General features: G+C 38.7%; 1 protein-coding gene and 1 long non-coding RNA gene across 2 annotated transcripts in view; one reads left to right on the top strand and one right to left on the bottom strand.

Annotated features, from left to right (window-relative positions):
* LOC146678437 (uncharacterized) overlaps positions 1–25,478 on the bottom strand; it is a 30,486-nt gene continuing 5,008 nt past the window's right edge. Inside the window, exons 2-3 of the long non-coding RNA XR_014908889.1 lie at positions 4,331–4,417; positions 1–169 (exon numbers count right to left, since the gene is read on the bottom strand). This is a non-coding gene — a long non-coding RNA (uncharacterized LOC146678437). The remainder of the gene's footprint in view (positions 170–4,330; positions 4,418–25,478) is intronic.
* zdhhc7 (zDHHC palmitoyltransferase 7) lies at positions 8,805–24,788 on the top strand. The gene is made up of 8 exons (XM_085391606.1): positions 8,805–8,946; positions 9,923–10,009; positions 15,755–16,105; positions 17,330–17,454; positions 17,677–17,773; positions 20,278–20,359; positions 20,937–21,067; positions 21,490–24,788. The coding sequence occupies exons 3-8, from the start codon at positions 15,761–15,763 to the stop codon at positions 21,670–21,672; spliced, it is 963 nt and encodes a 320-aa protein (XP_085247732.1). The 5' UTR covers positions 8,805–8,946; positions 9,923–10,009; positions 15,755–15,760; the 3' UTR covers positions 21,673–24,788.

Raw genomic sequence — 25,478 nt, forward strand, 5'->3', positions numbered from 1 at the left:
GTACTTGGCAGGAAGGTTGTTCCAGGCTTTTTAAAAAAAATTGCCATCTTTCCTTTTTGGATCCATGTGTCCTCCGGTGCTTCTGTCTCTTTATGTAGTCCAAATATCAATCTTTGATGTTGAGTTCAGGGTATTGTGGAGTCTTGTTCTTCTTGTGATTCTTGTGTTGCTGCACAATGAATTTAAAAGAAAAACCCCAAAGGTATTACTGCACTGAATAAGAACATAAACAGCTGAAAGCAAAAATGATATTTGCATTGGCTTTAAAGAAAGTCTCAACCTTGCAACTATCTTCATATTATATGCTTATGTTATATACCTAAATGAAATAGGTAAAACTGGCATATTTGACATGATTTTTATCACTAAAAAGTAAATACATCAAAATGTCATATTACAAAAGTATTTAGTCACTTGATTCAGTACTAGCAGCTTTGAGTGTGGTTTTGACAACTGGGTTTAGACAGGAAGTGCCTCTTAGTTTCTCTCTTCAGAGTTCTGCAGAGTTGTTCTACAGGCTGTAATTGTGGGCCTTGGCTAGGTTGCTCAGGGACAGTAAGACAGTCGTCCTGAAGTCACTCCAGTATTGTCTTGGCTACATGCCTCAGCTCATTGTGGTACTAAAAGCTGAACCATTGCCCCAGTCTTAGGTCCAGGTTCTCTCTGTGCTGCACTGAGCCTTTAATGAGTCCCTCTGTCTGGGAAATTTGCCTCTTATGCTTTATCTCTGACAGGCTCTATAAGAAGTGTCATTTACCTTTTCTTAAACTAAACCAAGTAGCCTATACAAACTGTGAAAGGAAAAAACACGCACACATACACAACATAAAACAAACTTCCATAAGGCAAAATTATCCCATTAGCAGAATTCACCAAAAAAAAAAAATGTCTAAACAATGTCAAACTTGTTTTCCATGGAGATTATTAGTTTTTAGTATATGATAGCATTCAGATGCTAAATTACTCCATTTTTCAATGGAGTAATTTTATATAAAATAAAATATAGTATATATGGAATGTTTAACTGAGAAATTTCATGCACCAAGAGCTAAGCATTAAAATAAGAGGCTCAAGAGGTTAAAAAGAGGAGGACTTTAAAAGGGAGGAAAACATCTTAGTGTGTAAAGGAGACACAAATGATGCTATAACATGATACAAATTCTATAATCCAGATTAGCAGTTTCCTACAGGTCCTGGGATTAGCAGTATAATGCTCACTAATGTATCTTTTGAAGAACACTGATCTGTCTCTCTTGCATTTTCGTCATATGGAATCAATGGTTTTAGGGAGGAAATGGAGGCCTCTGATGCTTACTACACTTTGTGTGAGATGATGGTTAAAAGAGGACAGACATAAACACGGTTTCCCCCTGATCTCTGATACTCTGACCAAACACATTAGAAGACCCTAACGTCTGTAAGCCCTTTGATAATCCCAGTAAAAAGCTCCAGCACTAACTGATATTTCCCAAATGACCAAATATGCTTTCTAGTTACAGCCAGCTTTAAGTTTACACTAGTGCAGTCATCAATGTGACTGCTTTTGTTAACACTTAAGTGACATCCTATTCTTAGTCTGTGGGGTTTAACATGATGTTGGCCCACCCTTTGCAGATATAACAGTTTCAGCTCTTCTGAGAAGTCTTTCCACGAGGTTTAGGAGTGTGTTTACGAGAATTTGCATTTTTGGACTGGCTCTCAGTCTCCTATCTAATTCATAACAAAGGTGTTCTCTCAGATTGAGGTACTCTGTGCAAGACAGTCAAGTTTTTCCACACTAAACTCACGCATCCATATCTTTATGGGCCTTCTTGTGCGCTGATGTACAGTTCCCAGTTCCAAAACTGTTCCCAGAAAGATGTAAGTGTGAATTTGTCCAAAATGTCTTGGTATGCTGAAGCATTAAGAGTCCTTTACAATGGAACTAAGGAGCAAAGCCCAATACCTGAGAAAAAAAACTCCATTGTCAGGTTCCCTTCTCTTCCTGGCTTGAGATGTCCTTCCGTCTTTCTCTCTCTCACACTCTTTGTTTCTCTCAGTTCTGCGTTGTCTTCCAGAGGTAGATTGTTTTACTACTCTTTGCTGCGGTGATCACATACCTGAATTCAGCAACCAATCACACACCTGCAGGTTGCCAGACCAATTATACTCTGGCTACTGGAAGATGGAGATTCTCTTCAACTGACACCAGATCATTGCACTGTTAAACAAGCTCAGCTCACCTTCCAATCAGTATTGCAAGAATCAGTGTTTGTGCGTTTCTTTCCCTCTTTCCCTCTCTGTCCAGAGCTCTTTCAATGCAGAGTGGAAAAGGGGATATTAGACCAGCATGGGAGAGTAGCTCAATGAAGACAAGAACGCTTATGGGGGATAACTTTGCAGTCACCACCTAAGAACCTGTCTTGAACACTGTATCATAATAAACTTTTTTTGTTCAACTTACCTCTGTGCTCTCCACTTTATACCAGGATACCCACGGACTTAACACCTACACCATGATCCCCTCTAAACCAAACCTTACTTTTAGCACACAAGTACTGTTCCTCTGGCAACCACCAAACCCAGACTCATCCATTGGTTTGCCAGATGGAGAAATGTGATATGTCACTTCAGAGAGCACATCTCAACCACTCTACAGTCCAGTGGCACCAAACTTTATACTACTCTATCCTAAACTTTGCATTGGGACAATTGTTATTGCCAATTGAATTGGCACTATACAAATAAAATTGAACTATATATATATTTAAGAAGATATTTATAATCCTTTTCTGATAACATCCTTACAGAAAATCTCAGGAAAAGTCCTTCTAGACTGTATTATCCAGGTGAGCTTGTATGTCGTCACGATATCATCTCTAAAATCCACTTAACGACCACTCATTTCATTGCTTTATAGAATGACAAGGGTCTTACACACCCATGTAGCCCTATACTCATTTGAGCTTCTTCTTTTTTTTTTAAACTTTGCAGCTTTGTCTTTTAATAGCTTCCAACATTTGGCATAGAAGAAGGTGGAAAATAAAAGCTGTATGCAGAATTAGGAAGATTCAGTCACTTAGAAAAAGAGGCAGAGCACAGAGGGGAATAAAAAGCAGAGAAAGAGGAAGTCTGTCTTTGTTGAATTATAGATGGACCTTATCCACTATGTGGCCTCTTACACACATAGCATGCAGCAGTGGAGTGAACTGTGAGTCATGCCTCAACTCCACAAAGATCTCCACTCAACCTTGACTTTCAAATATATACACACACAAAGACTGAGTGTCTGAGGACACTATATTGATTTGCAGTGATGTAAGACAGACTTATCCCAGCCCCTAGCTCTAACCTAAATGTAACCTAATTAACCCGCGTAGGCTTTAGTGTGGGTTTTGTTTAGACCATATGGTAAATAGACACATTTTGAGAAACTGAAAGAGCTTTCCTGTGATAGATTGGTGAACTGCATGTATAAAAGTATAGTTGGATGATGGATGGATGATTTGGAATAATTGAAGTTCTTCTAAATCAATGTTCCAAAGAGACAAGGTGGATGTTAACTTAACCCAGACCCTTTTTCATAACACCCTGATGGATGTTACAAACTCAAACCAAGCCATGCCCTTGCAAAGATTTTTATTTAAACTGTTTTATTTCAGTAATCATGTTACATGTGTTTGTACCTGGTTCTGTCTCACTGCTGTTTATAGGTGCATTTCTTCAGTATATCAAGTTTATTTTAATGATTTTCTTTGTTGCATTTATTTATGATGTTGCCAAATACAGTAATCCAGTACTGCTGTACTGCTGTTTTAAAATGTGCTGCATAGTAAATTTGATTAGATTTTCATACCAAAAAGAAAGATGAGACCCTAGAAGCCATGTGCTTCTAGGGTCTCATCCCTAGAAGCACATCTTACTCGCTCCCTATGAAAATGATAGCCAAGCTTACCTTAAAAGCCCTCATACAAAGTTTGCATTGATCGCTGCCAGTGTAAAGCAACATTTATTAAAGAAGGGATATATGTGACTATGTGAGGCTGTGGCTGAAACTGGCTAAACTTTAAAAGAAAAAAATGCTTTTTCTTTCCTAAAGATGCAGTCATCATTCAAACTAGTTGCAGTCACATGCTGGGGAGCTGCTGATCTTCTCATTTAACTTTCCATTACAGAAGAAGTAAGCGTGTTTCCTTGAAGTGTTTACCGCATAGACTCTGAGAAAAAAAGGCCTACATTCCCTTAGCTAGAAAATATTATACAATGGCAGCCTTTAAAGGACAAGTATATTTTTTAAGTTGAGGGCAGTCAGTAAGCCTCACTAGTTTGTAACACAAGATAACATGTTTACCTGGACAACTGAGATGAGCCAGAAGATCCAATAGCATTTGCCGCGTCACATCAAGGCAAACTTCAGAAAACTCTGAGGTATGGCAAGCTTTAAAAGTGATATATTTGGAGAATAGTGTCAGCAGAGGAAATGAAGATGCAGGTCATTTGCTTTGCATGCTAAACATTTGAATCAGTTTTCTGAAATTTATTTTGCATCAGCCCTTTTTTCATTCGTATTGCTTCTTGTCATTCTCCACTTCATAGTATCTGATAAAAACATATTAAAACAAGCGGTCCATCCAGCCTGTCATCCTGTGGCTTGCATGTGAAGGAGGTACTTGTTTATCCTTAGCTCCCCTCTCTGGAGCATTAATGTCATCCATTGTACATGTGTCTTTTTGCAGAAAATAGAACAGTACGATGAATGGAGGAAACAACAGGTGCATTAAGGAGATGTCCTCCACTGGGCTCTTAAAAGATATTCAGCTCTGCAAAAACATACTATAGAAGGTTTACATAGTTAATGAGAGAAATACATTAGTGACCTTTAAAAACGCTGAAGTGTTGCTTATTCATAACACTCCTCTTGGCGTCATTTACTGAATGTGCATATTCCAAATAAACCATACGAGCAGAGCTGATGGCCTGCAGGGGGGAAGGGTCATGACCTGTTTGTGCTCTTGCAGTTTTAGAAAAGCAAACAGATTTCCAGAGTCAGAAAATCCCTTCTAAAAGGCTTCTAGGATTTGTGTGGTGAAGGTGGGTGCAGCAGAGATAAGCCTTTGGAAAAGTCAGAGGCCATTCCATCTAAAGACTGTGTATAAAGTCTGCGTTTCACCTTGACCTGGGTCACTTTATATGATATCGTGGAGCATTTAATGTCCATTACTATGTCTGTTTCAATCATATTTAGAAGAAGACCTCATACATTTTTCTGTTGTAGATTTATTTAGCGTGATACTTGTGTACACTCACAACCAGATTACCTACTAGCAATAATAAACATCCAGTGTACTCTCATGTATTTACTGAAACAGGAAAAAGAAAGATAAAGGTATCTTAATTTATTTTATGTGGTCGCTAATATAATAAAAGTGACCAAACATTCAAAAAAAAAGAGAAAAAAAAGGCCAAACCCATTTCAGAAATGTTTCCAGCAGTTTTATGGTGCTAAAAAGATTACTTTGCTTCATTCAGCCATGCTTCACAGAGGTCATGAGAATGACCAGGTCATGGGAAATGCATTGAATTGTATTTATCTCCTTTACCTCAGTTTGTTGAACAAATCTTGTTCTTTTAATTTCATTAAGCAGGCCAATCTACCCCTTTAATGGAGGGCTAAGCTGGTCTCCTGTACTGGAGACTGAATATAACCAAGGTGGCAATATTAGTGTTCTTGAGATTAGCTAAATCAAGTCTTACTTCATCTAGTACTCTAAATACTACGATCTAGCATTTTATTACACCGTGCATCTACTCTCCACTGTATTTTCCTCCTCCTTTTCTACCACAAGTAGATTGCTGACCATCTACCATCAACACCAAAGGATTTTCCTCTGAGGGTTCTCTCTTTAACTCTTTTTTCTTAATAAGACATTAATCTTCAGTTATGAGTCTCTTCTCTTACGGTAACTCAGGGTCAGTTGCCTTGGCACAGAATAAGCTTTGCAATGAGAAAATGTCTAAACAATGACTAGAAATATGGAGTTTATATCTTATACAAGAGGTGAATGTATAGCCATGTGACATCACTAAATGTGATATGAAATGTGACAGAGAAACTGAAACACTCATAAAGTAGCAATAAGCACAAAGTAGGTCCAACATGAGGATGCTTTATTGCCCCTTTTCACTCTAATGAGGACTAAACATTGGAAAAAATTGTGCTGTTCTTAGTAAGATGTTAAAGTTGGAAACAATTTATTGAGCTCATAGGTCAAGGAAGTCAACTTGCAGCCAAAGGATTTGCCTCTTGGCCATAAGAAAGAATGCAATTTTCAGGCTTCACTTTTTGGACATAGATGTTATTATAAATGGTCCTCTGTGTGCGTATTTTCTACAAACATCTTAGGTTACAAAATTTGCACCATTCAGCTCCGTTACAAGTTTATTAAAGTGTTAGATTTATTTCTGAAAATACTGACCGGCAGCCAAGCAAAAAAAAAAAGAAAAAAAAAAAGGGGGGGGGGGTCCAATATAAAACTAACCCTCTTTCTGAATCTGTATTTTTTTTTTCTTAAACACACAAAAAATATACTGTGCTAAGTACTGAGTTTGGGGCATAAAACTGACAGATTTCCCCTTGAAACAATGAAACAAAGCAGGTCTTGTAGTTGTGTGTGTATATGTTCATCTAAGACAGCTGGCTGCTGCTGGTAACTTTCTGTAGGAATGAGAGCAGTCTTAAACTTCCTCTTACTGCAGCAAGAAACAGAATAAATATAGTTGCAAGCTGTTGAATTATTCCCTTGAGAAATGTGATTAAAGTGATTTCCCTCTGGTTTTCAAAGGAATTTCCTTCCTTGTGTCATGCCGTGCTGAAGTATTTATATGCACAATTATGCTAACTTAATCCTTAACCAACCACAAAAATTAATATATAATTTGGATGCATCTGGTAGAAACCCAACAAGTGAGATTACCCAGATGGGGCTTCTTCTCCAGGACAAATCTAAATAAGGTTTTTTCAATGTCTGCGTAAATGCATCAGTCTGGAGCTGTTCTATAGACTCTTGTTTCTATTCTCTGTTTTGCTTGTTCCTTCTTTCTCTCTCTCATTTGCCTTTTTTTCTCCTCTCACCCCTTGAGAAGTAACTCAAGCCTTCAATTCTGTTTTCCTCTGTTTATTCCTGCAGCAATATACACACACACACACACTGACAAGAGGACCACCTAGAGTCACATCACGCACTCACTTCAAACCACTCAGGGCTCCACTCGTCTTTGCTTCACTTCATTTCACTCAAAAGTCAGCATGTTAACAAAGGACAGCGGAGGCGACTGCACCAAAATAATAATGGGTACTGCAACCCATAGGCTCCCATTGGGAGAGTTTATTTGTTACATGATCACTTGACATTCATTATTTAATTGGATGCAAGACTCCTGAATACATCAAGAGTTCAAATCAAACAACCCCCTCTTCCCACAGTTTCTATTCACAGTCTCTAATGCCTTTATAGGACATCAATGTTTTGTGAGATGCACATGAGGCATGAAGAGCCGTTTGGAGAATGCAGCACACAATTTAAATATATCCACAGTAGTTGCTCCTTTGGAAGTCAGTCAGATGCTCATCTAGCCGTAATGGAGAGAGAAGCAGTTCTGGAAATGGAAAGAGCTTCAGTCCCCAAATTCAGCCTTTAAGCTGCTTTAGAGGATTGCTGGGTATTTTTTTCTCTCCCTCGCTCTAAAACAGACTGCCAATATTGGCTCTAAACCAGAATGGGAGAGGGCAGACTCCCTGAGCTTTCACTGTGCAGTTGCACAGGGCAGAGAAGGGCCAAGCTGCTTTGTCTTGGCTTTGTAATCCACTCTTGGGTGACACGTGACGGCAGAGACTTCTGCCAGTAAGGTGTTGCCTCTCCCTGCTGTACACCCTGCTGTAAGAAGGGTGCACCTGACCTCAGCTGACCAGATTTAGTGAGTTTGTTTTGAGAGAGATTTCCCAGACAAGTCAGAGTTTTATTACAGTATTCATCCTCTTTTTTCTAAATACATATGTGCATGTTGATCAAGGTTGAGTTACAAGAGCATCCTCAACTTCAGACTGATTTTAAAGGTATCCATGCAACAAAAGTGTATGCATAGTTGTTTAATTGTGCAGAGTTTTAAACAGTGTTGACCTTACTCACTGGAGTAAGTGGCATAAAAATTGGGTACTTCAAAAAGTAGGAAAGATACACCTTAAAGCCTCATGCTGTTATAAGGTTTTTGTGGGCAAGCATTTGATAAAGATCTGCAGAAATATAAAGTAAATTTCTAAAGCACCAGTATGGTCCCTGAATGCAATTCAGCTGAGATGAATAATGAAAAAAAAAAAAGCTATTCAGTAATTCAAGGGCAATAACCTGAAGTAACAGGGTCCCTGTTTTTATTAATTTATTTTTGTTTCTTTTTTTATTGAGTGGAGTTTGCCCCAATACACACACACACTATCTAAAACACACACACACACACACACACACACACACACACACACACACACACACACACACACACACACACACACACACACACACACACACACACACACACACACACACATCACCTGCTCTTTAACTATAGTTTAGCTTTTTCACTTGAACTTTACCTAAGGTTATTCACTGTAATTGGCCAATATCACCCACTAGTGGAGAAATCATGGTATCGCAGTTTTTAAGCGCAATTCTATCATTAACCACACGGTGGCAATGTTTAACCAAATATGATTCGACGAAAAATTACGAAAGGTACCGGACAAACCCGAAGCGAACCCCGGAAGCTCTGTTGTTACTGGTGGCTTTCAGCCCGTTGTTCAAACGATGTGTCGCTTGCTGCAGATCCAGCTGCTTTGAGGGTTAAGAGTTCAGCTGAAACGCTACGCCAGAATGTATTGAGACAGAGTTCCCAGGAAAATACATGACGAATATTAAGGTTTGTAATTTAGCTGTCACTCCAAAGGTTTTGTTTTCTCACTCGTCATTCGTATAGAGTGTTAGCATGCTAGCGGCGTTAGCTTATTTTAGTGGCTTGTTAGCAAGCGAGATTTACCAGCCATCCCGGTTGCATGTGAACTGTCAGGCTAGCGGTGCGTGCTGGCGTACGTGCGCGTGTGTCTGTCTGTGTGCGTGTGTCGAAGTGTTGAGTTTCTATCACGACCTCTGCAGGTATTGTAGATCTGAAGATCGACCCCAGTTGATGCTTTTAGCTGGCAGACAGATAGTCCGTGATACCTATACTAGTACGACGAGTTCCACTGATGGCGGAAGATCAATGAGAAAGTGGTTTGTGGTCTGATCAGTCATACCTCTAAACAATCTTTTTGAGTGACGAGACGCCTAAAGACCCCTGATGATGATAATAATAATAATAATAATAATATGTATCTGGTCAAACTAGTTTAAAACCAGTAAAAAGTCATTTACATTTCAGTTTAGTTTCTTAAAGAGTAGTTCAAAGTGGTTTGTAAAGGTTTACATGGTTAGTTTTTTGTATCAACGTTGAGGAACTGGTCGTGTTTTTCCCCCCGTGTCTATTAATTTGTGTATTTGATTAGTGTTACTATAGTTTGACCACATTGAGCTGATCCAAATAGAGAAGGACTGATTGACCAACTCGGGGAAAAAAATGTTACTGTTTATATTTGCAGTGTCACCTCATCACCATGACTTGCCTTAATTATGGGTGTGCCACCTGGAAGTAAAAAAACAGTTGTAAATATATATGGCACATACTCTCATTCTGCTATAAGGAAATTAAGCGATGTATAAACTGATCGACAGAAATGGTTTCTTCAATCTGTAATTATGGCCGGTCACAATAAATAAATAAATAAATAAAAATAATAACTTCAGTTCATTACACTCTGTGGAAACTGAACAAATATTTGTGTGCCTTTTGTCTTTTTCAGCCAGCAGTCCACATGTGTATTTCATCCTGAATGCTGGCCCAGGAGGTGCACACCACAGCATGCTGTTGTGAAGCTGGAACATATTAGGTATGTAACAAGAGCAAACAGAGGAAGGACCTTGTGCCACCAGTTTGTCGCTTATGCAAAACCTGGAGAAGTTGCATTCCACTTCTTGGTTTTGGCTGATGAAAAGCGACATTCAGATCAGCAGAGAATATTTGCTTGATTCACTTGCAAACTGGTTTAATTTATGGTATTTTCAATCGTTAATAGCGAATCTGACCTGCAATATTGATGGTGTATGTAAAATGTGACAGTGAGTTGTAATATAACTAAGTAAATCTTCTTTTATTTATATATATATATATAAATGTATATATGTATATATGTATATGTATATATGTGTATATATATATATATATATATATATATATATATATATATATATATATGTATATATGTATATATATATATATATGTATATGTATATATGTATATATATGTATATATATGTATATGTAATTTCCTTTCTTGCTTAGCGTGTTGGGGATATAACAAACCTCAGATTTTATTAGAGGGGATGAGTAACAAAAAAGAAATGGAAAGAGCAGGGGGAAATCTTTGGATCATGAACAAAAATTAAACTCAATAATTCAATCAGATAATGTCTGATTTTAACAGGATTAACTTTTTTAAATGGGCATTAACTGCTGCACGTGGATATCATGGTAGAGGAAGATGGAACCACGAGATGATATTGTCGACGTTTGCATCGTGATCTTGGTTTCTGTTTTGGTGGAACTGCTACATCCCTGTTGGCATGCGATGACTCAAGACTAGTGTGAGTCCCATAAAGTGATCTGAGCAGAATAGCGTTTGGGTGCTGTTTCTGGTTACAAAGATAGGAAAAGGAGGAGAGAGGACAGTTGGTGGCTGTTGTGTTGTGCCCTCTGACTGGGAAGGGCAGACAGCTGGACAAGCAGCAGCTGCTGCGGCTTAAATGGACCTCTTTATTGACAATGGAAAAATCAATACTCCTTAAACTAGCAAGAGCATTTTTTGTCCTCTTTAGGATGGTGATTTTCCTTTTTGTTTGTTTTTATTTAGTTTAACAGTCTACTGGCAATGCTGTCTGTCTTCACCTGGCCTGTGGTCCTAATGGCATCAGCTTTGTGGATATTAAACTTCAGCATGACTTCTTAACATACAAATGCAATGTTGCCAGTGGTATTGGGAATATGCAATGAGTGAGTGAGTTATTCTTTTAGCAAGTGTAGCTGACTGCTGGTGATTGAGCAGCTTTTCCTCAGTATATTCATCAACTGGCACAAACTGTTTCTCCTGTCATTGTAATTAATTGAAGTGAAGTATGTATATGAGCTAGACAGTCGGTCACTATCAGTTTCTGGGCTGACTTTTTCAGTTCCTGTTATACCCATTATAACTGGGTGGGAAACATTAGCTCAGCTTTGCTATATGAAATATTGCAGTCTATCTATACGAAGGAAGTGCAAAATTCAGCGACACACACAGTCATCTCATAACTGAAGCTTTATTTGTGGTTTATTGTTTTTGTTCCGTGCATCACACTCGGGTCGCTTGATAACAAACTTCCTTTGTTTTAAGATAGTTTTTATATATAAACAAGGTTTAACAACGTGGAGAATTTTATTAACGTAAGACATCCTGTATTTTGCACAATATAGAAAAAAATGCACTGCTGTAGTTTATTTGGAGGGTTACAATATGCACAAAGTAGTTTCATTAGATTAGACCAGAGATGCTAAACTCATGTTACATCACGGGCCACGTACAGCTCTCTTTGATCTTATAGTGGGCCGCACCAGTGAAACTCTCCTTTTTGTCAGTGTAAAGAATAGGGCTGCCACGATTAGTCGACTAGTCACGATTACGTCGATTATCAAAATCGTCGACAACAAATTTAATAGTCGACGCGTCGTTTAAAGCCTTGTAAGATCCTGAAAGACGCAGGAATAAGTAGTAGGATTTAAGAGTGTAATAACGGACTGAAACAGAAAATGACAGCACTGCATGTACGAGAATGCCAGCTGCCGTTAAACCTCCAAGAAGAAGAAGCAGTTTCCGATATCGTAGCCGTGTCCAAATTCAGGAACCGCATCCTCTTGTGCCTGCATTTTAAGGCTGATTACGTTACAGCGACACGACAAAGGCTTTTCAAATTCGAAGACTTCTGCAAATGCAGCCGACAAATGTGTTCTACTTTTCCCCAGATTTGAAGGATGGGTCGGGCATATGGCCCAACCTATCCCATAATTCATAGCACGGCTCAGCATATTCCTGTTTCCAACAATGGCGGCAGCTACTTAGTTTTAATATTACTCTTATTATTCTTTCTGGGTCACAAAATAAACTTTGAACATATTTTCAGGCGAGAATGGAGCTGTGTGAACTTCAATCATCTGTTCGGCTTATCAAGACACCACATATTTGTAAAAGCGCTCCGACATTTTCAGAGACATCTGTCACCCACCAGCTGGATAGCTAGCCGGGGGCAAGGCTCACTGGAGCCCGTGAGAACACCGGACTCCCGGCAAATCGTTTTCAAACCCCCCGCGGTCTTTCGCTACTCAGGTTAAACACGATATATAAGTCACATGTCCAATGGATGCATGATCTGATTAGTCGACTAATCGCAAAAATAATCAGTGACTAGTCGACTAGCAAAATAATCGTTTGTGGCAGCCCTAGTAAAGAACTTTAACTACACATTTAGTCCCTGATATATTTTAATGTGAAAAAGAAGATCTCAATATAAACCATACATACCAGTTTTTCCTCACAATGAAAAAATGCTGCTGTAGTAAATTAAATAAATCTATTTGGGATGATTAAATTGTAAGAAATAAGTGTGTAAAATGCCAAAAAAGTTCTGGTATCATATTGCCCAACCTACATTTTAATTATAACACGAGAGGATTTTGTTATTTGACAGAATGTCCTTTTTTATATAATCAGTTAATGAATTTTTTTTAAAATTCTGGAGCTACTGGAAAAAGAAACATACTTCTCTATAGTAGATGGCAAAAAACAAACTTTCTGTAATTTAATTTATTTATTTACTTTGATGTAGTATTAATGGTTATTAATGAGGTATTCAGGAGAAGAGCTACAAAAACTTGTAAAATTACAGTTAAATGCCCCATATTTATGTCCTCCTTAATATTTTCCAAAGCTGCCAAGCTGGCCAGATTGGAGCCTTTGGCAGGCTGATTCTGGCCCTGGGCTTTATATTTGACACCCGTGGATTAGACACACAAGTTACGACACAATGTGTGTATAGGGACATGAGTGTGTTTTGAAATAATATATAAAACAGCACAGCACATTTACCTTTCTGAGTTCGTGTTCAAAGGTGTATATGTTCTTCTGTTGTGCCTGACACTTCTGATTAAAAAAAGGAAAAAGCTATTGTTCTTGAATGAAAGGAACGTCAATTAACAAGAGTGGTTAAAAGTGGCAATTTTACCACTTCTGTGCTTGCACACTGAAAATTAGGATTTCTTTTCACAATTTGAACTTCAAAAACATCACTCCATCACAAACAGTGTGTCTCTGACAGGGCATGATAATCAGACAGGTATGTCATTAAAGGTAACCTTTAAAAAAATACAAACTTATGGTAAACATTTGTTTTGTGCACTATATCTGTAGCTAAGATATGTTAAAGCAGAGACAGTTTGACCACTCTTACTATCTGAACCAGTTGTTTGCACAAGTTACATATTGCTAGCTTGCGTGACGTAATATTTTATCCATGTAGGATGTGTTTGGAAGAATTTGTGTGTTCTAGCACTTACTCTTGTGTAACAATATAGATAACTTCCCATATTATCAAAAGGGACAATCCACACAGACTGTGAAACATGCACTACTAAAGTGTCACCTTGCAACACAGATTTTACAGAACACCTCTATTATTTTGAACCAGTTACCGTGAAATCACTTTGGGGCTTGAACTGAACTCCCAAAGAGAAAGAGGATGTCTGTTTTCTGGCAGCCAGAAAGGCAGTTTTCAACACTGCAGGGTAAAAACCTCATACTGCAACTTCAGTGAAAGTCACTGTCATGGAAAGGTGTTGAAGGTGCAAGCACAAGCAAATATCACCAGGGTATTCCAAAGACAGTCTGATTAGAAATTCTGCACAAGACTGACTGCTTAGCTTTGCACCACCCTATCTCCTGTCTCATTTTATTTAAATGCTTACCTAAAGGAAGCAGCTAAAGCACCTCTACTATTCACCTTAAGTCAATTCTGTAGCGTGGTAATGAGGAAATAGTGTAAGATTGGTGAGGGTGGCAAGACCTTGTGCAAGGTTGTTCTTCTGGCTGAGTCTTATCACTTTAAGGGCCTTGAATATTTGTGTTTGGTTAGCAGGGGCGCATGTATTCTGTTGTGAAAACTGGACATTGTTTAAATTTTTTTATTCCTCTTGTTCCTTTAAAATGGGATCCGTTCTTTTATTTTAAGAGTTAACTCTTTTCATTTGTATTTCTCTGCTCCTCTGTATATAGGCACGTGAAGCAGACACTCATGTGCACTAAGGATGCATCAATCCCACAGTTTCCCGTCTCCATTTGGCTTTGGGCGTATGCCAATACTGAGTATACTGATCAGATAATAATGTTAAATTAATAATTGTATTCCTTGGAGTCATTCTTTCAGCAATTTATTTGCACTAGTCTCATAACAGCTCGGTGTAAGAGTCATTAGGCTACTGCATATTGGTATAATTTTCCAGATGTGCAAGTTTCTCCTTTCCCTGTTGTTCTTCTGTCTCAATGCAAGCGCACCTCCTCACTCGTGTGTTATGTGTGGAGTTGAGGTGATGAGTGAAAGGTACAAATAGTTGACGACATCATATAACCTTGCCACAAGTGAGACAAAGTTTGCCCCAGTTCCCCCCAGATTTGCTGTCATAGGGTGCTAGACCCTGGATGGATGGAATTGTTTTTCTTCTTCTTCTTCTTCTCCTTCTTCCCGTTTGAGTGTTTGGTGGTTCAAGTGTTCCAGCAATGGTAGAAACACTAGATTTGACCTTAAAGTAAGGCTGTGTGATATTTGTTTTCTCTCTTTTTTTAAATACTACAGAATCTAAAAAGCTTTGTTATATTATTTTGTTTTGTCTTTTTTTTTTAACACAAAGCCTACAAGCCAAAGGGAAAATAGGCCCACAAATTATTATTAGCCTTTATTTCTCCTGAACATGTAGCTCAGCTGCGGGATCAGTTTCCTAAAGGTACCAGAATAGCCATTGATTTATCCTGAAGCTGTGGAGATAGTTTCCCCAGCTGGTCCTGAATGTTCGCTTGCGACCTTGAGGAGTACGCCAATGAATCATGCTGAAAGGCTCAACAGGCCCTGAGCTTTGAGGGGGTTGAGTCCAGGGTTGAGCAACATTGATCATATACATACTTTGCCCCATTTGTGTCAGCTGGCATCAGACGTTTGTCCAAAACTTTGAATGTATAAAGTTGCCATAAACTATTAAGAAATGATTTGATTATGTGATTTCAAATTATTTTGGAAAGCACTCTGATCACTAGTTATAATCACTGCTGTCCTAAGGTTTAGTTGTCATTTTACAGATAATCATGACCTAAGAATAAGTACCTTACATTCTTGTTTGATGCTGTTTGTAGAACTCTTAATTAACACACATTCCTCATTCTTTTCCCCAAACATTTTACTATTTGTCTCTTTGATGTACTGATTCTAGTTTAAACCGTATTTATTGATTGACTGCTATTACTTTTACTGCTACTAAGTTTGAATGTCTTTCCTCTCTCTAGGGCAGAATGCAGTCTTCAAACCACAGATTACGAGATATGGAGCAGCACCATCCGCTGCTGTCAGCAGGTGCAGATGTCGAGACAGGTAGCCTTGCAGCCGGAGTGATGGTTGGAGGTCCACATGTGGGTCACACAGCAGGAAACCGCACTCTGTGGTTTATTCAGGACAGCTGTGGTATGGTGTGTGCAACCATGACCTGGTTCCTGGTTCTGTACGCTGAATTTGTTGTGAACTTCGTCATGCTTTTGCCTGCCAAGAATTTCTGGTACTCGCTGTTGAATGGTGCTACCTTCAACTCACTGGCTGTGCTTGCGTTGGCCTCGCACCTGCGCACCATGCTGACTGACCCGGTAAGTATGTTTATTACAGTAAGGGTGGAGAAAGTGTGAGAGTTTCAGTCTGATGGCAGTTATTTGTTTTTGCAAACAAACAACATTTACAAATATTAAATAGAACCTGGCTTATTGTTGTAATTTTGCAAGCTAAATTTTTGGTGCTTTAGCTATCAAATCATCTTAATGAAATAAAGATGTGTGGCATGATGCTCAGACTTTGTATAGTAGTCTTACTGCAGTAGATGTTTTGACAGTGAAGCTTACACCAAAAATCACTGACAGTGATACTTGGAGTCACTCACTGATGTAATCTGGGACACTAAGCTTAGGGGTAGTGTGTGAGTGGATGCTGTGCACGAAAGCAGCACAGTGCAGCCTTCTGAACTGAATTTCTGTCAGCTTGTTACTCTAATCTGTTAAGAGCATTTGAGGTTTTCAAAAAAAATGTTCAACTTTTAATTTGGTTTGCTACTGACTTTGCTTCTAATACTTGGCGAATAGTTTAAATACAGTGAAGTCATGTGTCGGGGGGATTGCACGTCTAATACTGTTAGTGCTGCTGTTGAAATGTCAACTGATTCTAACTCAAAGAAACTAAAATGTCTGGTGACAGCCCCACTGGTGCCTCCAGCCCAGTGGCCCTTCCTGAACAAATGCTTAATTGAAATCCACCAAGTAAAACACAGAAGTGTACGCTGTAGTGGAGAAACTGGAGTTTCAGCTGTACTTTCAAGGTCTTAAGGTCATCTGTGTATTTGAGTTTAAGTGTGCGTTACACACTGGGTGTTTCAGTCGACATGCCAAAATGGTTTTGGGCAAGATACTGAACCCCGAGTTGGACCCAGTGCATTCATCAGAGTGTGAATATGTGTGTGAATGTTTGCGTGAGAGGGTGAGTCAGACATAGTGTATAGAAAAAGCTGTGAGTCCTCAAGTAGAATAGAAAAGTTGTGAATAAGAACCAATGCATCTGTTTGTGTCTCAGTTGGACTATTGCCATTTTGGGTTATTAAGATTAATTACTTGTATTACTTTGTACAAGTAGACATTTTGTTCCTTTTATTTATTTATTTATTTTTTAAATTAAAGTATTTTTTCCCCTCTCACAGCCTAGAGACATTAGGAACAGTGGGTGAATTGCTGTATATGCTTGAATTCTCAATGACCCCAGCATAATGCATTTATGTGGATCTTTTTAATAAATAGCATGTTTCTTTTTCTGTCTGCCCTTTTCCTTAGGGCGCAGTTCCCAAGGGTAACGCAACAAAGGAATATATGGAGAGCTTGCAGTTGAAGCCTGGCGAGGTCATCTACAAGTGCCCAAAGTGCTGTAGCATCAAGCCTGAGAGGGCACACCACTGCAGGTCAGTCTAACACCATGCATACGCAGCAGGCAGAGCATGAGTAGCATGTAATGAGAACAGAAGCACATTCAGACTCTGTGACTTAGTAATACACAGGCTTGTTGTAGCAGGAAAAATGTTCCTTAAAAACATATTTTATGAAAGGACAAACAGAGTAGCTGATTACATTTGCATTAGCAGTCAGTTTGTCATGAATTAAACTCTCCTTTCTCCTGCCTGCAGTATTTGTAAACGATGCATCAGGAAGATGGATCATCACTGTCCCTGGGTCAATAACTGTGTGGGAGAAAAGAACCAGAGATTCTTTGTTCTTTTCACTGTAAGTACACAGTTGCAGTCGTGAGTTAATCTGTTTGTTAAAGTTACAAAGCAAGTAGAAATGCTCGTTTTACATATGAGAATACTGTTTTTAATCCTCTTAGAAAATTGCTTGTTTTCCACTCATTTTAAATTTAAATAAATACATAAATTATATTTTATTTGGTACTACATGGGAGATATTGCAAAAGTCTTCCCACTTGCTTCATTTCCATGATCAAATAAGCAGCTCAGCTCAGTAGAGATGCACCGCACAGCAGGAACATGCCGACATTAAATGTGCTTTCATGGCCATCTGTGACTCTCTTGACAGCATCAGCACTTCTTTCTGGTTTCGTGTGCTGACTGGAACTTTTTTGAGGGCAGAAACATAAAGCTGTCATATATGGTTGAGTGGCACAAGGTCATAGTTAACTTTCCTTTCAGATTGCCATAAAGGAGAAGTTATCTGTGGAAACACAGGTTCATCATTTAACCCTTTAAAGAACAGCATATCGTATTTGATACATGTGTTTTTGTGAGTTTTTGAGACCTCTACATCATCAGCGTGACTTTTTTTTTTAACCCTCAAAAAAGAATCTAAATTGCATGACACATTTTTAATGACTAAATTGCAAAAAATATGGTTTATGTAGTAAATGTGATATAAATGAAAACTCATAAATATATATATGCAGATTAAAATTTCAAATATTTGTATTAGTGCTGTCAAAATTAACGCGTTAACACACATTAATCCGCCATCACGGTCAACGCGGTTAAAATTTTTAATGCAATTAACACATGTGGTAGAACCTGTGTTAAAAGATTGAAGAAAACTATTCAAATTCTCTTTGAATTTAAGTATAGATTATTTGTTTCTTCTGCATTTACTTCATTATATTGGATAAATGTCTGTTACAAGCTTAAATATAAAGTTGAAAAAATCAAGTAATCAGGATCAAGTATAATTACAGACAATTTTGAGATTAGTTATTTTTTTAATCTATTAACACCACTAATTTGTATATATTTTGTCTAAATTGTTAATGGCCTGCATTTGTATAGCGCTTTACTTAGTCCCTAAGGACCCCAAAGCGCTTTACACTACATTCAGTCATTCACCCATTCACACACACTGGTGATGGCAAGCTACATTGTAGCCACAGCTGCCCTGGGGCGCACTGACAGAGGCGAGGCTGCCGGACACTGGCGCCACTGGGCCCTCTGACCACCACCAGTAGGCAAACATGGGGTTAGTATCTTGCCCAAGGATATTTGGCATGCAGCTAGGAGGTAGCCTGGGATCGAACCACCGACCTTCTGATTAGTGGCAAGGTTCCACAAACACTCCATTATCAAAAAGTTAAAGATTTCTGGCAGTTCTTTCATGGTTCAGGTTTTAAAGGGTTAAAATAGAAAGTTGTTTTTGTTTTTAAGTCTAAATACTTAAACTTGTGAATAGAGCAGGGCGATATGACCAAAAATATTTATCACGATATACATTTGAAAATTTGCGATAATGATATAACTGACGATATAATTGACACTAGACAAAATACTTTACAACTGCACAACTTTATTAATGTAAAAAAAAAAAACATCAATGTGTTTTCACTTAAACAAGCAGCTGTTTTTTATGTGCATTAAAGTTATATAAAAATGTAACAGTGCAAATTCCTTGCTGACAGTTTAACCAAAAGGCATTTCCAGTGGAAATTGGCTGACATATCCTCAGCATAACCATGTATAATATCCACAAAACTTAAAAAGAGGTTATACACACACAATACGGTAATATTATGTTGAAGCACAGTACGTATCACTCTGCGAGGCTCCTGCCTACGATAGCCGTAATGCTCCGACAATCCATCAAGCGGTAGCTTAGCAAAGTCGTATTAAAACGTTTGAAAGATTTTCGAGCGCCGTGTACCACATAAAATTGTTTCAAGGTCAGTAAACACAACCAGAATTCATACATAAGGCACACGGGATTATAAGGGGCACAGTCGATTTTCAGAAAAATCAAAGGATTGATTTTAAGTGTGCCGTATGTGCCAAAAAACACGGTAATAACGACGGCCCACTAGCATGCGCTACCAAAAATAGTGCTTTGTTGTGTATCTGACGGACGAAAGCCAAGCCAGTTCCACACCACTGAAGTCGCAGCATTTTTACAAACCAGTTCTGGTTCATCCGTTTCATTCATCGATCCGTTTTCGCTCTTCTCATTCTCCGTCGCCGCCATGCTTTTTCCGCCATGTGCGTATGAAAACAAAGACACTGCGCATGCGCGTTTTACCCATATTCTATCACGATATTTCATTTTCTTATCGTTGCCCAACATTATACCGGTATCACCTTGAACGGTATGATCTGGCCCAGCTCTACTTGTGAATGTGAAATTTATAGTTTAAGGCTACATTACTCCAGTGAATGTCAGTAAACTTTTGGGTTGTGAGTGGTTTTGCTTACCTTCTTTGTTTTGTATATGTGACTTTTTTTGTTCTCTTCATCTCTCCATAGATGTACATAGCCTTGATTTCTGCCTATGCCCTCGGCCTCAGTGGCATGCACTTCTTCACATGTATTAAACTTCAGTGGAACGGTAAGGCTTCTCTAACTTAACTTTCAAAAACATGAACACATGATGTCAAAGACATGCAGTTTAAGGCAGAAATACAACTATTAGTACAAGTGGTTGAAACTCCTTAGAGACATGAAGAAAAGAAGCAGAGTACGGAAATGAAAGAGATTTTTATCCTGTTGTCAGAACAGCTGCTCTGCACAAGTCATTGAAGTTGTGCGGCAAAGCCATCATTGAGCTGTCATCCATCACTTCCCGCTCCCTTGTGGGTCTGTCTGTAAGAGTGAACCAGAAAATGAAGATAATATTTCATTCTTCAAATTCTAGCTTCTCGTCGTCTCTACAGGATAATACTCTGACCTCCCAAAAAAATACAGTCTGCCGTAGCAATTGTATTGTAGCAAAGGGACTATTTTAATGGTCTGCACTAGATTTTATCCAGTCACCTATGTGACTTTTAAACACCCAAAGGGAAGACATTTACCCTTTTAGAATCTGTCCTATTTTAAATGTATTGTTATTTGATTGGCATTTTATATTCTGTTTTACTCAGTTGTTCAGCGCACTCTGAAACCTCTAACTTTGTTCCTCTAACCAGAGTGCAGTGAGTTCTCTCCGGGGGTGTCTGTGCTGCTGCTTATCTTCCTGTGTCTCGAAGCCATCCTCTTCCTCACTTTCACAGCTGTAATGTTTGGTACGCAGATCCACTCCATCTGCAATGACGAGACGGTCAGTATCTACTGCGCCATGCAAGCTTTGTTCCTTTCAGCAGTGGAGGGATTAAATGTGCATGAATCGAAGAAAGAAGTCATAGACTAATTTTATCAAGTTGTTACGGTGTCATATTCCTGCCTCAGCAATGTCATCTCATTGGTAATCATGATCATTCGTTAATTTTAATCTGTAAAAGTCACAGGAAATTCACCTAAAAGTTGTGTACCGAGATAGCAGTGATATATTATTTATAAAATAATCAACTGAGACATTGTTCAGGCGTACATTAAATTTCTTTAGCTATAGTAGTATAATTAATATGCAATGACTTTTGTTCTAGTTCTCTGCATAAATGTTTGTGTTAGCATGCTAATGTGAAAGGAAATGGACAACTTATTGAGGATCTTTCCTTTCTGGTGGGCTCAAATGTGTTGCAGGAAATTGAACGTCTTAAAAACGAGAAACCCACTTGGGAGCGTCGCATGAGATGGGATGGCATGAAAGCTGTATTTGGGGGTTCGCCATCTTTGCTGTGGTGCAATCCGTTCACAGGCCTGCGTCTGCGGCGCCTAATGCTGTTGACCCACGGTCGCCGTGGTGGGTCTGAGTTTTCTGTCTGAGAAGACTGCAGACTGATGCAACTCACCGACACCTCACCGTGTCTGGTGTGGTGGAAAAAAAGGATTTCTTCTATGCCCTCTTCGACTGGAGCTACCATGAACCTCCGGCGGCGTCTTTCCTGAGTAGGTGACAAAACATTCTGCAGTAATGGGACCCAAGTGTATCACAATCACTACTGAGAGTCTGTGTTGTCTATCACATGCTGATGTGGATCCAACACATGTGATATTGCTTTGCACAAATCAGATGAACAACTGGATTTTTTTTTGCAGGGTGGGCAAAATGAGGAGCTATGTGGTTTGTGTTGTTTGGTAACGCATGCAGTACGTAACTCAAGTGAGTCTTTTTATTCCCCACCATCCAAGATGCTGTTTGAACTCAACTAATGCACCTTGGGACACAACTTGAGTATGTTTTGTTTGCTGTGCACATGAGATTGGAGAAAAGTCTTTGAATGTTTTTTTTTTGAGGGATGGATCAACAACGTCTTTCATCATCACTGGAGCCACACAAGTGGGTCGAAATGGAAAGTGCTTGAATTATTTTTCTTTTGGCCCAGACAAGAGAACCACTGACAGGGGATTCACAGTCAAGGACATGCACTACTTACATGACACTTGAGGAAAAAGCTTGGTTATGGAGCACAGTGGTCATTAGAGTTTGAACTGTGCTGCATGTATAAGGCTTCATTCAGCATCTTAGTCTGGAAATGAGGCTTTAATCATCTTAACAAGCTACCATGAACACAATGCTCATTCTTATCTAGGAGATGGCTTTTTCTATCTCTTCATCTCTGTTGTTTTTTGGGGGTTTTTTTGTTTTGGGTCCTCGGGATAAAGTTGTTTAGGTTACTCGAGCTAAAAGAAATTTATTGGTGAAGCTTTATCACCATGTGCACACCTCAGCAGATGACCATGACTCACAGGAGACGACTACTGCTAGTCTTCATTTGGACAAAACATTTTGTAATAATTGTGTATGTGTATCCATTTCCATCACTCCTACATGCTGATCAACATCTCCTTATCTCTGCAATCAGTTAAACAACAGGACAACTGATGGCTGTGCTTTCATGATGAAGTGAATTAGGCCGAAGACTAAATGTTACTAAGTTTGCGTTGTTTAATACTTTCATGTTTTGTTTTGTTTTTAACCTCTGTGTGGGAAATCAGAGGGAACTTCTGTGTAGTAGGAATTTTACTATATACAAAAGTTATCGGAAAAGTCTTCACAGCATTTTAAACCCTAAAAAAACAACGTTATAAGCCCTCAAGACAGAGCCGAGTCTCAGACATGGTCACTTTACATGCTCCTTGGCCACCGTGTGTAACAATGAGTTGAAAAGGAAGGTTTGAAACGTTAGCACAACCTCCTTTGGGTCATTGTTTTCACATTCTGATCGACTGTGCAAAGCTCCATTGTGAAGTCAGCTTGTAGATTTAAAAAGAGTGCTTTGCTGAAAAAGACTGAGGTACCAGGCTCACTATACGAGCTTTAATACGGTCTCGGGGAGCTCAGCAGAGGCTTGTGAGGCCTTTTTTCCTATTACTGCAAAAGTTTCAGGCATGTACCATCTAGTGGCAGGACAGCAGCAGACACTTTCCCAGTGTTATTAGAACACTTTGCCATGCCTTTGAAACATCAAATCAATTGAATTTTTGAGATTGAAAGATATTGTGATTTTTGAAAATGTCAATTTTGTGGCTGCCACTCTCCTAACTTCACTCTGCCTAACTAACGAGTTTGTTGGCACCGGATGAATGTGGCTTTTCGAATCTGCAGTTTACAGTCAAGTCCAGATGCACAGGCTGGTATTATCAAAGTATTGTCAAGTCTAGACTCTTAAAGTCTAATTTATTTGCTTGCTGAACAATATTACTGCTGTTTGTTTTCATCTGTGGTCGTTAAGAAAAGGAACTGTGCCCACTGTTTACAATAAATAATATCTGATGCTCTATGGCTGTAATGTTTTGAAAAACATGCTGTCATTAGAATGGTATTTGACAGCACTGTCATCAGAAGGGTCACAGCACTGAAAGCTAATTAATATCAGGGGATTATTTTAATGCTGGCCTCATTTCTCATTTGTATTCTGCTGGATTTCATATATTTCCTATTTAAACATTGCTTTACTTTCACTATATATAGATCATAGAACATTCAACAAGTCCCTAACATGCTAAAAACTGAAAACTGTTAAAAGTTAAGCTTCATAGAAAGTAGAAAATGAAAATTTTTATAACTGAAAGAAGTTTAAAATTTGCCAGAAAATAATACTAAAATTCCCATTGTTTAGTTTTGCACGCATATATGTTGCTAATCATGCAGCAGCTGAATAAATGTGTTGCAGGAAATGTTGACGAGTCCAATAAACTATTATGTCATTAGATAAAAGGCAAATATCAAAAGAAATAACAGTTCTAATGCAGTGCTGAACTGTAAGTTGTAGTTGTTGTGGGTACAAAAACAAAAGTAATTGCAGATATTGCTGTGTCAAAGCATTTGAATTTGATTGGTATCATTTGGGCAAGATTGATATGGTCAAGTATTTGACAATAGGATGTCCTGCTCCATGACCGAACTCTTAAACTGTCTCATGTCTTTTTCATATTTGGTAACAGACTCGATGAATGCTGAAGGACTACACTGATAATCTCTGCTTTCTGCTGTATGACTTTAAAAAGCTACAATCACCACAGGAAGATGAATGTTGAACAACATGCAAAGATGCTTAAACCAATACAACACTATTCTGTCAATGCTTTTTTTTTTTTCTCCTCACAGTAGTTGGCAGTTGAAGCAGAGTCCTGCAGAATATAAAGGATAGAGAGAATTTTGTGTTGTGTCGTAATGGTTCTTAACAGGATGGGTGTTTGATCACAGATTTACCGTTAATATCACCATGAACAGTTGTGAAAGTTTTGTGTCCTACACTCCTGAGAGAATGTTTCTTCAAGAACAAAAGTCCTTCAGCTTTACAAGCAAAGTATAAAGGTTACTATTAACAATATATAAATGGAATGTTTTATTCAAGTTTTTTTAATGGTGTCATAATCTTATGATGTCTTATATTGTTAATGTCATACTTTTACATAATAAACTTGATTAATTTAAAGCTATACACTCGGATTAATTGCCTGTCATACTCATGCTCACGTGCTCCTGATTTGCTTAAAGCAGTTCAGCAAGTGTGAGGTTGGGCAGAATTTGGAGTGGATTTTGATTTTCATCATACATTATGGAGTATATGTATATTAAGTCATTTGTGATGCAGATGCAGTGTGCAAATCATCTTTCAGTTGCTTCCTTTAGGGGTTGCTCCGTCTCACCCTACCCCTCGTTTCCTCCTCTGTCACACGAACCCTCTGCATGGCCTTCATTATTACCTCCTTGAACCTTCTATGTGGTCTTCCTCGTTTCTTCCTGTCTGGCAGCTCTGGATTCAGCATCCTTTGTCCAATATATTCCACAATCCATCCACTGTGCATGTCCAGAACATCTCAGACGTGCTTCTCTAACTTTGTCTCCTTCATGCTCAGCCTGAGCCATCCCTCTGATATATTAATTTCTTTTCCTGTGCATGCCAGTTACGATCAACAAAAACCTTAAAATCTCTAACTCTGCCACCTCCTGTCTTGTTGTTAGTGCCACCATCTCCAAACCATACACCATAGCTTCTAAAACCTTCCCTTTCGCTCTTCCTCCTTTCCTTCTGTCAGAAATAAATACTGCCACTTATTTCCATCCATCTGGTACTGCCTACACTGTACAAAAAGGTTGACCCCACGCACCATCACTAACTCTA

Source organism: Rhamphochromis longiceps, linkage group LG1 (assembly GCF_057381845.1).
Source record: "Rhamphochromis longiceps isolate RC_006_pf linkage group LG1, R_longiceps_female_GT1.1, whole genome shotgun sequence".
Classification (NCBI taxonomy): domain Eukaryota; kingdom Metazoa; phylum Chordata; class Actinopteri; order Cichliformes; family Cichlidae; genus Rhamphochromis; species Rhamphochromis longiceps.

What these genes read in the sequence shown, in the direction of transcription:
- zdhhc7 (XM_085391606.1), top strand. Translation starts at nt 15,761, where the DNA reads ATGCAGTCTTCAAACCACAGATTACGAGATATGGAGCAGCACCATCCG. An exon ending in GAGAGGGCACACCACTGCAG is followed by an intron (nt 17,455 to 17,676) that starts GTCAGTCTAACA and finishes TCCTGCCTGCAG; the next exon opens with TATTTGTAAACGATGCATCA. An exon ending in CCATCTGCAATGACGAGACG is followed by an intron (nt 21,068 to 21,489) that starts GTCAGTATCTAC and finishes AATGTGTTGCAG; the next exon opens with GAAATTGAACGTCTTAAAAA.